General features: G+C 36.7%; 1 protein-coding gene across 3 annotated transcripts in view; it reads left to right on the top strand.

Moving 5' to 3' along the window:
• Window positions 1–1,809: 1,809 nt before the first annotated feature.
• The window catches only part of cadm4 (cell adhesion molecule 4), a 148,442-nt gene continuing 136,117 nt past the window's right edge, over window positions 1,810–14,134 (top strand). Inside the window, exon 1 of one of the 3 annotated variants that reach the window (XM_077211568.1) lies at window positions 1,810–2,097. In XM_077211568.1, the coding sequence (XP_077067683.1) occupies window positions 2,022–2,097 (76 nt within the window). In that variant the 5' untranslated portion in view covers window positions 1,810–2,021. Of the gene's footprint in view, window positions 2,098–12,232; window positions 12,782–14,134 lie in introns of those variants that run through there. The other 2 variants (XM_077211582.1, XM_077211587.1) reach the window with 2 other exon arrangements.

Genomic DNA, 14,134 nt, shown 5'->3' with positions numbered 1-14,134 from the left:
ACAATGGCAGTTCATTAACGAAGGTACATGGCATGGAATGCAACAAGAACAATATTATTACACAAATTATTCAAGATCTCTCTTTCTCTCCCACGGTTCTTCATAAAGTCCTTAAACAAAAGAATATATTAGCATGGGAAGCGCTTTGGAGTAGCAAAACTTGAAATGGCAACAGGCCTAAAAGAAAATCCCATTTTTTACATTTAGCTTTCTCCTGGGGCTCTTTAAAGTAAATGGCCTGCAGCAGGAAAATCTCCAAAAGGGTCACACATTTCACATTTATATCATCTAGGTAATAGACTTTCATAAGAGAGAGAATAATAAAAGCTCTAAATGCCTTGCAGTTCTTCAGTGCTGTAGGATGAGCCCTACATCTAATTCACACAAACACCCTTTCCCTACAGCAATGTTTACTTAAAAATGATCCCAAGCATCAAAAACTTAATTTGCTGCATAAATATTTTGGTTCAAAATGCCATGAGCTGTAATTTATAATAAAAAAACATTGATGTGTGAAAATAATATTTCACGTCTCAAGGTTCTCACCTATAAGGTGCTTGTCAACAGTCATGGTTATTTTCTCATTTAAATGGATTTCAGTTTCCTTTTGTATACATGTTTACGCTTTCAAATTATTTATGCTCTGACCAAACACTTCCAAAAGGTTTGATGTTTGCTGGCCAATTATAAACTACTCTGGCATGCGGCACAGCTACACTTGGAAGGAATAAGAGCAAACAAATGTTTTGGATCCTGGATGGGTGAACATGATTTTCTGGCTGTTGATTTCTTGCTTGTCTGTGACCATAATCTTCTAGAAGTGTTTCTTATGAATGTCTATAATTGAACAAAAAGAGTAATATCTTTATTGGGCAAATGCAAACAAGGCAATTTGAAGCAAACAGTTCTGTTCTTATTTTCTGTTTGTGTTCTTCAGCTGTTATTGCATAATTTAACATGAGAGATTTCTTCATGTGGTTTTACAATATTCGTTGGCCAGAACAATGGTTTAATATATTTTTGTTATATCTTTTAATTTTTATTTATTTATTTATTTAGTATAATAGTTTTGAACTTTATAACTATTCTTTACATTTTGCTTTCAATTGACTATTTAATGTGAAAACATTATGGGCAATACAAGTTTTCTGTATTCAAGATTTTATAATTGGTTAAGAGATATTACAATTGTGACAGCTAACACCAGTCTCCTCTGACTAGAAATCTTTTCAAAACCACATACCGGTAGTTATTCCTCCAAATCATCACATGATGTCGCTAAATACAAACTATAAAATTGGCTATAAATTCATAACGATTTTAATTAGGACACGCCAGTGAAGTGAGTTTGAGGATGAGGAAGATATTGAAGTCTTGCTCGGGCTAGTTTCATGCCAGTTTGGTTTCTAATGATCGTGCTGATTGTTTTCGTCGTATGCCACATAGTTGAATGAATCACATTCTAATTCCTTGTTCTGAATTGGTCCAGTCAGTGAATCTGTCATTTATCTCTGCGGAATCCACATTACACGCTAGAGATTAATTAAAAAGCCCAGTGTTCCAGTAAATTCGAATTATTTATATATACTAGGCCTACAGCGCGTTCAAAACTTTATTGATTGCCACTGTTATTCATCACGTTATAAGAGCGGTTAATTGGAAGGCTACTCATTCCAATAACTGCAGTGCTATGTAGCACATTGTATTTTTGATAAAAACAAACGGTCATTTGTTTTTTAATATTACACTTACTCCGCCCATTGGGTGTGCGCTCATCATTGTCAAATCCGATTGGTTGTAGCTGAGCCCAAGAAAAACCGGCCCTGCTACATTTCCACCTTTCATTCAGAGTAGGCTATTGTATCAGATTGAGTGCATGTGAATACTAGTATGCAACACACGATTCCAGCAAACACTGGAGTTGAGAAAAGACATAACTCGTAGGTGAGAGCCTGCGCGCTCATGTTATTCTAATTCCTATCTAAGGAAGAGGAACTAACAGAGAAATCGGAATAACATACATGATGGCATTTTCTTCTTTTTGGAAGTATTGCGCTCCCCTCTCTCTCCTACTGCTCCTGTCTTACTCGCACACAGGTAAGAATTATGTATTCAGTCTATGAACACTTTGAAAGTTTACTTGCCAGATGTTTCACTTACGATAACTATTTATCTAATGTTGCCATCGCGAGATATGTAAACACATCGGCATATGCATCACCTACAATCACACCGACTGCATTAAATGTGGTAGAAATCACGTTAGCTTCCATTCTATTGCATTTACGAAAGTGAAATTAAAACGGTTCTTCTAAAGTTCTAGCTTGTTCCTGTTCACGTTGTCTGCTATTACATGTCTTGCAGGCTAATTATAGTTTATTTTGGTCAGTAGTTTGCGACACTCACCTGCACCTCTGCTGACTCCGTTTGCTCTATAATAAAGTGGGTTCGCTCAATAACTGCACGCACAGCAGCATACACATGTGCTTGATAATTCATTTTAGATGCTTTTATAGGTGTATTCATTCTTCGTTTACGCTCGTGCGCATTATTGTTCAGATATGCACTATGCTTTGTTCTTTCATTTACCCATGTCCTTTGAGACCTCAAGCAGTGTAGCCTACGTAGCCTATAGCCATTGCGTCAGTCAGTAGAAAAGCGCAGATACCATAATCATATATGTCATATAGTCGAATGCGCCGTTCGGAGGTCCCGCTCTGGGCTCCTCTGCGCAGAGGTTACTGTCCCATATCAGTCTCAAATACAAGACTGTCAGAGCAAATCCCAACACGGGCCGCGTATTTCACGCTTGCCATCGCATGATAAGTGCATCTGCTGTGTTTTGGGATTTGAATTACAAGAGCATCTTGAAGATACTAGCTAGCCGTTTAATTTCTCTCTTCAAGCTGTGCCATCTGTATGTAAGATGAGGCTCAAATTAATAATTACTAAGCAAGAGCGAAATAAGCATGGGAAGAAAAGAAAATGCGTTTGCACTTTATGAGGTGTCTTTTACATTTGCCTAGGGCCGAATCGCATCACTTCTGATATAAAGTCGTCCAACAGCACATTTGTGATTTTTATATGACAACCATTTAATAATTTATCTCGCAGATAAAAAAAAAATCTAGTTCTGATCCACCAACGAACATAGTTAAAAAGAGCAAGCCAAACCATGCATCCAAGCAACGCAAAAACGAAAAAAATGCAGGTCTGGAATATCATTCATCTCCAGATCCACTCCAGGTTTTCCATTTCCTGCTCACTAAAGGCTCGAGGGAAACCCACTCCAATCGATCGTGGCGAAAAGTGAAAACAAAAACGCTGTGCATTTTTAAAATATAATTTTCTAGAATTCATACAAAAGCATAATACATATTTCCATGTCGATTACAACTTACAAGCTCAATATTGTAATGCAAAGACAGTAAAGCTGGGCCAAAAAACAACAACAAAGATACAGTCCCTCATTTGAGTTCCGCTTCATGTTTCTAATTTTATGGAAACAATAATTTATCTATTTGAAATTCAAAAGCATTCCTTTGTTGAAATTCATTAGCAATTTGTGGTCCGAGCTACTTCCAGGTTTTTGTGTGCAGCTGTTTGTTTTACATTCTCTAAATAATAAGTGAACTAACTATACAGAATATTTTTTTCTGTACATCTATTCTTTGGAATTCGTGCTGTATGTGGCCATGGCATACATCTGAATAAGAAAAAATGTTTAGAATTGTAATTTTGTGTGCATAGGCTTTGCATTATGGGTATGTGCATCATTGCTTAAATGGAAGGGTGTCTTCTCATTAAGCCTTGGAGGTCAAGAGGGAGCTGTGGAGATGACTGTCATTAATCTTTCCTGTGACAAGAGGTAAAAGAGGAGAGAGAAAAGGGGGTTGGGGAGGGAAAGAAGGAGGGTTAAATCTGATTATCACGTCTCTTCATCATGTAAATCAATAGAGACGTTTGACACCAGGTTGACATAAACTTGTTTCTAAACATGGAACAGTTAGTTTCTTAGAGATATATCAAGAGGAAAAAATGGAGAAGAGAAAACAGGGAGCAAAAAGAAGGTAAGTGTTTGATATTAGATGATCTTTGTACCAATCAGACTGAAACAGACAGAAATACAAAATGAAGGTGACGTAAAGATGCAAACGGGATGGAAAAGTAGAAGACAGCCGGGGAAACAGATGGAGTGACAGGGATAATGGGAAGTGAGAACCTTGAACCTGTATGAAACCAGTCTATCATAGGCAGAGAGAAAGAGAGATGTAGAAACAGGAGCATAGAAAAATAAAGAACCGGCGCAGTTGTGGCCGTTTATTGTTTGTGTGTGTGTGTGTGTGTGTGTGTCTGTGTGAGAAATTGCCCCTTCCTCCAGCACAAAAAAATACAGAATGTACTAGGCTCAGTGACTGTGTGTGTCCCTTGGGCACAGGCTTGCAGACTCATGTTGTGTTCTCCATCTGAGCCTCTCTTTCTGTTATTGCATCTCTCTCTCTCTCTCTCTCTCTCTCTCTCTCTCTCTCTCTCTCTCTCTCTGCATGCCCTTTTGCGACAGACACACACACACACACACACACACACACACACACACACACACACACACACACACACACACACACACACACACACACACACACACACACACACACACACACACACACACACAATAAACAGCAACAACTGCGCCAGTTGCATTCTGCATGCTGCATTCCTCGCCCATCCTCTCTCATCACTGGCCCTGCACAGTTAATCATCTCTATTTGTTTATTCGATGGCAAGCAATATGAGAGTCATTCGTTTGAATCTGTTTTCATCATTTTTTGGGTCTCTGTCAATGTTGCTTCTGCTGGAGGGCCAAATTGCCTCCTATTTGGAAAAAAGTATAAAAATAGCAGCACAGTTTAAAGGGAATTTGCATGGATTTTTCTTTTTTCTTCAAGTAAAATACAATTACATATTGCAGTTATAATAGTTGCTTTATTATATAGTTTGGCATGATTAATCATGTGAATAAAAGTTGAAAAACAGCCATAGTTTTAGAATATAAGGGGTCCATACTGCAACTAAAGTGGTTTCAAAATTGGCAAATAGTACTATAAACTAAAATCTAATTGATAGTGGCAACAGTTTAGAAAACATTGTTAAAAAACATATGCAGTTTTGGCATGCAACAATGAACAGCGCGTGTCATGATGTTCAATTTGTGACCAAATTACTCTTATGAACTGGTTCTTTTCTTACAAAAATAGAGGGCACAAATACAGTCAGGTAGGGATGCACTGATATGAACATTTTGGCCGATGCCGATGACCAATATTTGAAAGCCGTTAACTGATATATTGGCCGATAAATCTAAATCCAAATTTGTATATAATTTTTGAGAGCCTGATTACTAAAACAAAAGTTTCCCCATTATAAACCATGTGCCAAGAACACAATTATAATGTTCTCATTATAATTTTATGTAGCCTATGACAGCACATAACTGTATTTTCCTTTTTTGAAGTGATTCTAACCATATTTTAAGCAGTTCAACATCACGGTGAACAGAGCGCATCTGAAGTGCCTCAGCTGAAGGAAATAATCCATTATTTATCGGCTTTAATATATCAGCCATAATTTCTTATTGGGGCGATAACGATGACATTAAAAATGAACATATATCGGCCAATACCAGTATGGTGGCCGATATATCGTGCATCCCTACAGTCAGGATCAAATTGGAGCTAAACTGCTTCTAAAAAACGGTCTTTATCGAGCCATTTGTAAACTAAAAAAGTAATTTGTCTTTTAAATATTTCATTTCACATGTCATTTTTTTTAGTCTGGGGCCCTGTATATATGGACCATTGAAATCAAGTATGTCTTTTGTTTCAAATGTTTGATTTCATAGTCTTATTCAAATGCAAAATTGGTGTATATTGCAGGCACTATAGGATTAGCTGCAAATGTAGGGCAGAAATTGGTATTTTCACTTGACACTTTGTTAATGCTATGAGGAAACCTTTATCTTGAGCCAAGGTTTATCCTTTGATTCCAGTGTATGGTTGTGTAATTCCCCCAGTAAAAACATGTTGACATTTAATTACAGTGGAAGCCCTCCCACCAGTATGTTAAAAACAGACATACTGTATAGTAAAGCCTTCAGGTACACGCTTTCTATTTTTACTTAATTTCACAGCAAACACTGAACCCAGGTTCACAGTAGACAAAAAAAGACAACATAAACATAGAGAGCTGGTGAAGAGTGTTATGTCGCTACCCGGCTTTCTCTTATCACTGTAATAGATTACGCATTTTACAGCCCAATATAAACAGATGTTCCTTGTGTTTAGGGATCATACTGTTACTTAACACAGAAGATAGAAAAGCGAATAAGAGTCATAGGTGTACTGAAACTCGTGAACACCTTCAATTTGAAGACAAAGAGATAAACACTGGGAGGAATAGACCTATTTCAAACTGTTTCAATGGAGGGCTGGATTCATCATTGTGTTTTATGGAGTCGTTACAGGGGATGGGTTTGTCGCAGGTGGTGTGTCTCGGTAACTGTATTTCACCGTAATTATCTTCAATCTGATTCGACTGATTAGACACTCCTTTAATTTTCTTGTTCGCTCTCATCGCCTGCCTGCCTGCGGTCACTCATATTAGACGCAATACTTTATGTCTCATTTCAGAGCTTACATGCTGAAGAGGAGGTTATTGGAAGACTGTGCGGTTTCTAAATGATGGAAATGATGAATCAGATGCTTGTGGGTCAAGTTGACTACAAACGTTATTGAGCAAGGCCAGCACACCGCTGTAATGAAGCCAAAACGCTTCCATCTCTCCCAAAAGAACGTCTCGAATATTATTCTAATGAAACACTCTCAGAAAGGTGTGCCCATTATACAAGCTTTTCAGGGTTATCACTCTCAAGCTGTTTCTGCGGCTCGTTGTGGATTGAATTCAGGCACATTCATTGTGGGAATTTAAGCGCTTGCTCTCTGATAAGTGTGTGAATTATTGAAATGTGCCTGTTCATACTGGACCAGATTCTGTCTGTGTCACTTGTGAGAAGGCAAAAACCTTGCCAGACACGAGTTGTCAATAATTCACACTTGGGTTGTGAAGTGCAGTCTGATTCAGATCAAATTTTTCTTCCTATTGTCCTGCGAGATGTCTGAGTGGCAGTGAATGTCTTTCTCTGCACTAAGAATAAGACTTCAATATTGCAATGCATTGTTTCGCAGTGTCTTTATCCCACAGCTTGAGAGCCAGATAGAAATGAGGATGATATCAATCAGAAATGACCTTTTTTTCCTAATGAGTACTAAGATAAATTGAGCTTTATTAGTGTTTTGGCTATATGGGTCACTATGGTTTACTCAGGGGGTTTCAAACCTTTTAATACCAAGGACCCACAATTATGACAATTATGACTTATGAGTAACCCCTTTCCCAAAGTAAAATAAAGAAATAGACTGAAAAATGTATACCATGAAATTTGTATGTGAGAAAAACAGGATGTTATATTATATTAAAGACAGAATAAAATAATTGCCTTTTACATCGACATTTTACTAAAGTCAAAACAAATTATTAAAATATTATCTAGAAAATATACTTTCTTTAGGGGCTTTCAAACTTTGGATTTAGGGACCCCTAAGGGTCAGAAAAGTGAACGTTTTTTTGGGCTGTCAAAGTATAAAAACTCTTAAATGAGTTTAAATTTAACAAACTAATTTAATGAAATCATGATTGTGATTTATTAAAAAAATTATTTATCACAAAAAGCCATATTTTTTTTAACACAAAAGCATTTTCATATTTTAAATTCAATAAAAAAGAATGATAGAATGAAAACCCTTTTCATATAATATGTCAAAAGTTAGTTTTGGCCTTATTACTAAAACGCGTTAAAGGCAATTATTTAATTTTGGAAACATGTTGTCTAACATATTAATAAAAAAAATTCAGCATAAGAATTTGTACGTCCTTGGTATTAAAAGATTTAAAAACCCTTGGTTTAGACAACCAACTGAGTATATCTTAAATGTACTCATTCTACTCATCTCATGTACAATTCTCATCACATGTACAATTACTCATCTCTCACTTTGGAAATACCCCAAAATCACGAGTCCTTTCAGTTCTGTTCTCTGTACACCAAGAATATCTCTATTTGGAATTTTTTTTTCTATAGAGAGACATGTGAGAAACAGAGTTGCTAATGTAGAGAGAGAGAGAGAGAGAGAGAGAGAGAGAGAGAGGACATGAAGGAGAGGTGGAGAAGAGAAATAGCAGACTTAAGTGGATGTTATGGTTGATTGCCACAGAGGTGAACATTCCTCCATATAGGGGACAGAGTTGCCATGACTTTACAAACTCTGCCCTGTGCTTGTTTAACAGCCTTCTAACCTCTGTCTTTTCTTTTGCTCCTGCTTTCATTTCTTTGCCTCATCCTTCCACCTGTTTCCAAGGCTCCCGTCGAGTCTCTGTTCCATACCCACATGAGGTAAAGGTCCCAGGCTTTTTCAGCAATTACAGGAGTATGAGTGGCACTAAAGCCCTCACTAGGCTTGATTAGATGAAGGGCCCATTAGAACTAAAATGGGCCCCTGTTCCAGATGGAGTGTGTGTGAAAGGATAGCTTCTTGAGAGGAAGACTAATGCCGCTGGCACCGATTACATAATGTGGAGAGGGTGGAGGTGATAATGAAGTTTGAGATGAGCGCTGAGGGCTGGGGGGAGCAGTCTTTACTTGGGACAGGTGTGTGTGACATGAGTTGGTCTGACCACTGCACATCCTCATGCTGGGAGGAAAGGGAATTTCTTTCACTTATTTCTCATTAATATTGTTTTTAGATGTTTAAATACCTTCTTCAATCCCAGTTTAATATTCAGAGACACCTTTAAATAAGCTGAAAACACACTGTGGCAAAATGTCAAAACATTGCTCTGTCTGTTTAAGCATCCTGACCAGATCAATAGGCTATACCAACAATGGTTCAACCAATGGTGTTAGTTTGGGGGCGGGGCTATATGTTTGGAAAACCTGTCTGAAAGCACTCTGGAAATGTTTTATAAAAATATTTATTTTTAATGTGTATTACAATACAGAATGAAATCCCCAGCCAGAGTGATTTCGTTCCACACACATCTGAAGGGAGCAAACACAGAGTTGGCACGTTTCAGATAGCGTGCAAACACCGAATTGATTCCTCGTCTTCTTGCACTTGAATGGACACATACACACAAAATTGTCAAAATGCTTGTCTCAGACGTGTATCATTATTTTGGATCCATGCATTAGCTCTTAAAGTGACAGCATCCTTTAAATACCTGCTGCTGTTTATGACATTGTTTTTTTCTATTCTTTTCTTTTTTAAGTCATTAAAGGGTTAGTTTACCCGAAAATGAAAATTCTGTCAGTATTTACTCACCCTGTTGTTCCAGCCCCGTAAGACCTTCATTCATCTTCGGAACACGAATTAAGATATTTTTGATGAAATCTGAGAGCTGGATCACTCCTCCATACTAGTCCATAGGCTTCTTCAGGGATTGAAACTTGCCGGCCTCGAAAAGTTATTAAAGTCATCGTTAAAATAGTCCAAGTGACTACAGTGGCTCAATCTTAAGTTTATCAAACGACGAGAACACTTTTTGTGCGCAAAAAACGCCCCAAAATAACGACTTTATTTCAACTATTCATTTCCTTCTCTCTTCTGCAACTATCCCTTTAAAGGAGTTGCGTTCACTCGGTTCACTACCGGTCGCAGACTGACACCATTATTAAACAACGTCACGACATCCAGTGAGAAGCGGTTCAATTCGAAACACCTCTCTCTTACAAACCACAAATCACTCAATGATTTAACTGCTTTAAAATCGGATGAAACAGCCTCAACTTTCCCAACACGACTGATGAGGAAACCGGCAGAAACATTGTGCCATGAACGAAGTCTTTAAATCCTCTAATCACCACTCTTACAAACATTTACCATGAATGTACTGTAGTAATTGACCATGGTTTGTACAGAAATGTGGAATATTTATATTGAATATTATGTTATAGTCATTTATATTGCATTAGATTAATTAGGTGGGTAGAAATAATAATTAATTGTGTGTATAGTTTTTACTTGTGTTTAATAATCCGGCCCTCGAATGAAGCTAATTGAATAGCCCTGTCTTACGGGGTTGGAACAACATGAGGGTGAGTAAATACTGACAGAATTTTCATTTTTGGGCGAACTATCCCTTTAATGTTAATTAAACAACAAAAGAGAGCTTTAACAAAAGAGAGCTGCTTAAAGAGAGCAGTCTTATTTTACATTCAATTATTTTTCTGTACCTGAATAGTGTTAGACCTTACTTTATTTGTAACTTTGTGTAACACTTTAGTTTAGGGTCCAATTCATCATTAACTTGTTGCTTATTAGCATGCATATGCACAACTAGGATATTGGCTATTAATGCCTTATTCTGCACGACCTTATTCTGCATCCCTTATTCCTACCCAATATATAACCTTAACTGCCTTACTAACTATTAATAAGCAGTAATTAGGAGTTTATTGATGCAAAAGTCAATAGTTAGAACTGGACCCTCATCTAAAGTGTGACCTAACTTGGTTATCCTGTGTTTATCTATGCTGTAACTAAAGGGTTAGTTCTCCCAATGAAAATTCTGTCAGTAATTACTCACCTTCATGTTGTTCCAACTTCCAACCCCGTAAGACTTTCGTTCATCTTCGCAACACAAATTAAGATATATTTGATTAAATCTGAGAGCTGTCTCACTCCTCCATTGGCTTCTATGTAATTGAAACTTTCTGGGCCAGAAAGTTAGTAAAGACAATGTTTAAAATAGTCCAAGTGACTACAGTGGCTCAACCATAACTTTATCAAGCGACGAGAATACTTTTTGTGCGCAAAAAACAAACAAAAATAACGACTTTATTCACCTATTTATTTTCTTCTGTGTGGGCCTCTGAGTGAGTTCACGTAGTGTAACAGCGCAGCGCTTCTGGGTTGTACGTCAGAACGTAGGCTCACTATTGGCCGACGCTGGTCGTGTGTGATGCGTATATTTGTTCTTATTGTTTTACTGACTGTTCACTTATCTTTAATAATGTTTGCTGATCTGAAAAATTATACGATCTGTGACTCAAAAAACGTAAAATGATCTGAATGGTGAGTTTTGTAATCTGTTGCACCAATAGGTCATATCTCCTTGTATGGACTTAATTGTATGGTTAAAGCACATGGACTTGCTGGAAGAGCATATAAATTACTTTTTTTTTAAACAGTCAATTTTGCCATTTTGTTTGGTGATGCTAGTGGCACAGAAATTACACACTTCACCTTGAATGTTTATTTTTTTAGAATGACTAAGGGTCAGGAAAGCTGAAGAATTGAATTGGATCCTAACAAAATCTTAACCATGGGTTTCACCAAAATACAAATTTTTTTATAATTTCATTTAGGCACTTTTAATGATAAATGCAGTAAGAGGTAGGGCAGGAAATCCTGTGTAGAAGATGAAGGAAAATGGTTAGGAAATGACCAAAATACCATTGCTGGGTGTTTCTTTAACTTTGGACACTTTTATGTCCCAGGGGTTGACTGTTAATAAAACAACATAGTTACATTTTTTTCTCTTTGTTACATGAAGGCCAACTGTCTTGGGAGACATTTTACTATTGCCTTCATCATTTTTTGTTTCTCCTTTCATGTAGAACTATACTGTCAATATTAAAGTATGAAAATCTATTATAAAAATATTTTAGATTACACATCTCAGATGATCTAAACAAGACTTAAGCAAAAGCTAATATACCTGTTATGAACATTAACAACAGTCTCAGTGAATAGTTTGAAATTAAATGTGAAGGAAACTCTTGAAAAGAGTATATCACTTGAAAAGAATATTTTGATTGTGTGTCATTTCAATTCAAACTCTGACATATAATTGAAATTATTTAATTGTGTATAATTATTTAGGAAACATAAAATGATATATTGGAGAAAAGAATAAAATAATCAGACATTTTTTTTCCAATACATTTTTTTTCAAAATGTCATTTTCACAATTGTCATTTCCATCACAGAACACTACATCACTTGAAATGTTGCGGAAAAGACGTTGTGATTGGAATTGTATACCTTCAGGGGGAATAAAATACAAAAGCGACAGTATTCTTCTTGGATGGATGTATGTCAACTTTTGGACATTATTAGACAAATAACTAGTGAGTGGAAAATGTGTGTTTAAAAGATTATATTTTCTAAATGTCCACAGGGCCAGAAGTGCCCAAGGTTGAAGAAGTGCCCAGTTACCATGGTACAGTTCTGTAAGGCCAGACAAAAAAGAGGAAGAAAAGGCTGAAGGGTTAAAGGAGAACAGCGTGAAGGTCTCAGCACCTACACTACACAGTTCAATGGTCTGTGAAACAGTGGAGAATGGGAAGTTAAAGAGGCTAGTGTGCAGAGCGGAGGACTCGGCTGAGGAGAGTGGAGAGCGAGAGACAGAGGGAAGAATAACAAACAACTGAGGTAGTCGAAGAATCAAGAAAGAGCAACACTTCAGAGTGGAGGGTGAAAGATCCTTCCTCCAGTGAGAAGATTAAAGAAAGAGAGAGAGCAGAGAGGGGACAAACTAAGTGGCAACTAGTTGTGTAGGTGACTGAAGCAAACAGCAAAAACATGGCACCGTCACAAAGTGAGAACAGATGATCAATGAGGACATTTTACTGCCGACCACCCACCCGTCTGGAGCTGAGTGGCAGGTCAGGGGTGAAGCGCACACACACACACACACACACACACACACACACACACACACACACACACACACACACACACACACACACACACACACACACACGCACACACGCACGCACGCACACAAAATTACATTTCCCTCGCAGTCTTCTGCTCTCTCAGATATGCCCACTGAAGCTCTCAGTAGTGGGCTGGTAAATGAGAATTGCAGGGTTGTTCAACATTCGGAACTAAAGAATTGGCTCCCTTTCAGTTCACGAGTGTCAATTCGAACAGAATTATCACACACACACACCAAAGGAAATCAGTGCTTTAGTATTATTTATGTTGTAGTAGTTTTTATTTAAATTTAGAAATTAGTTTTTATTTTTTCCTTTCCAGTTTTCATTTAAATTTTAGTTTTTACTAGCCTACTTTTGTTATTTTCTTTTGTCATTTTTACTTTTTTTAAAAAAAGATATTACTATAGGTTTAATTTATTTCAGTTTTAGTTCATTTTCTGTTTTTTATTTATTAGCTCCATTTTAAACTTTTACAATTTAAACTTATTTCAGTTAGTTTCCAGGGCAGCATTTCCATCCATCCATCCATCCATCCAAACTTCAAGGCTTTTTCAACACTTTCAAAACTTTAAAACAAGGTTTTGTCAAGGCAAACAAACTTTGCTTTTCTAGTGAAAAAGTTACAGTCTATAAAAATTGTATGTCTTACATTCAAATTCAAATAGCAACTCTGCATTTGTGTTTGCTGCCTCAATTCAAATTATGCAATTGAAAAGGCAGAGAATTACTGATTGAATATAAATAGAGGACTTGACTGAAAACCTGCAGTTAACTTGGAAGGAATGGCACATAAACGAGGGTAATTACTTTAAACTTTCAAGAAACGATATGCACTACTGTTACGGGTCAAGGGCCACACGGAGGGAAACATATGGGCCATTCTACAGAATTGGTGAAAACTGCTGTCCCACAAACAAAAAACACATTTAAAAAGTATATAAATTAAAAAGTAAAGATCATTCTATAATCTATTGAATCCCACAATAATATTGAAAATATCAGTATGCTTTATATATATATATATATATATATATATATATAAAAATCATCATTTATTGGGTACTTTCAATTGGGAGGGGGCTGTCCCAAACCCTAACCCCTACATTTCAACTTGTGAAAATGATATTGAAATGTTTTTTGTAAAAAAAATTCCATTATTGTTTTTAAAAATATCTTTTTGATTTCTTTTAAAAAAAACATTTATTTTGTATTTAATTTCAAATCATGAAACTTTATGTAAAAAAAAAGTGTCCCTCATTTTCATGTCACTACCGAAACTGTGTGTTTTATTCCATT

The sequence above is a fragment of the Siphateles boraxobius genome, unplaced genomic scaffold, assembly GCF_051911475.1.
Source record: "Siphateles boraxobius isolate OS27281-9 unplaced genomic scaffold, OSU_SipBor_1 12, whole genome shotgun sequence".
Classification (NCBI taxonomy): Eukaryota; Metazoa; Chordata; class Actinopteri; order Cypriniformes; family Leuciscidae; genus Siphateles; species Siphateles boraxobius.
The sequence above is the reverse complement of the archived record's forward strand: the minus strand, read 5'-3'. Positions and strand labels throughout refer to the sequence as shown.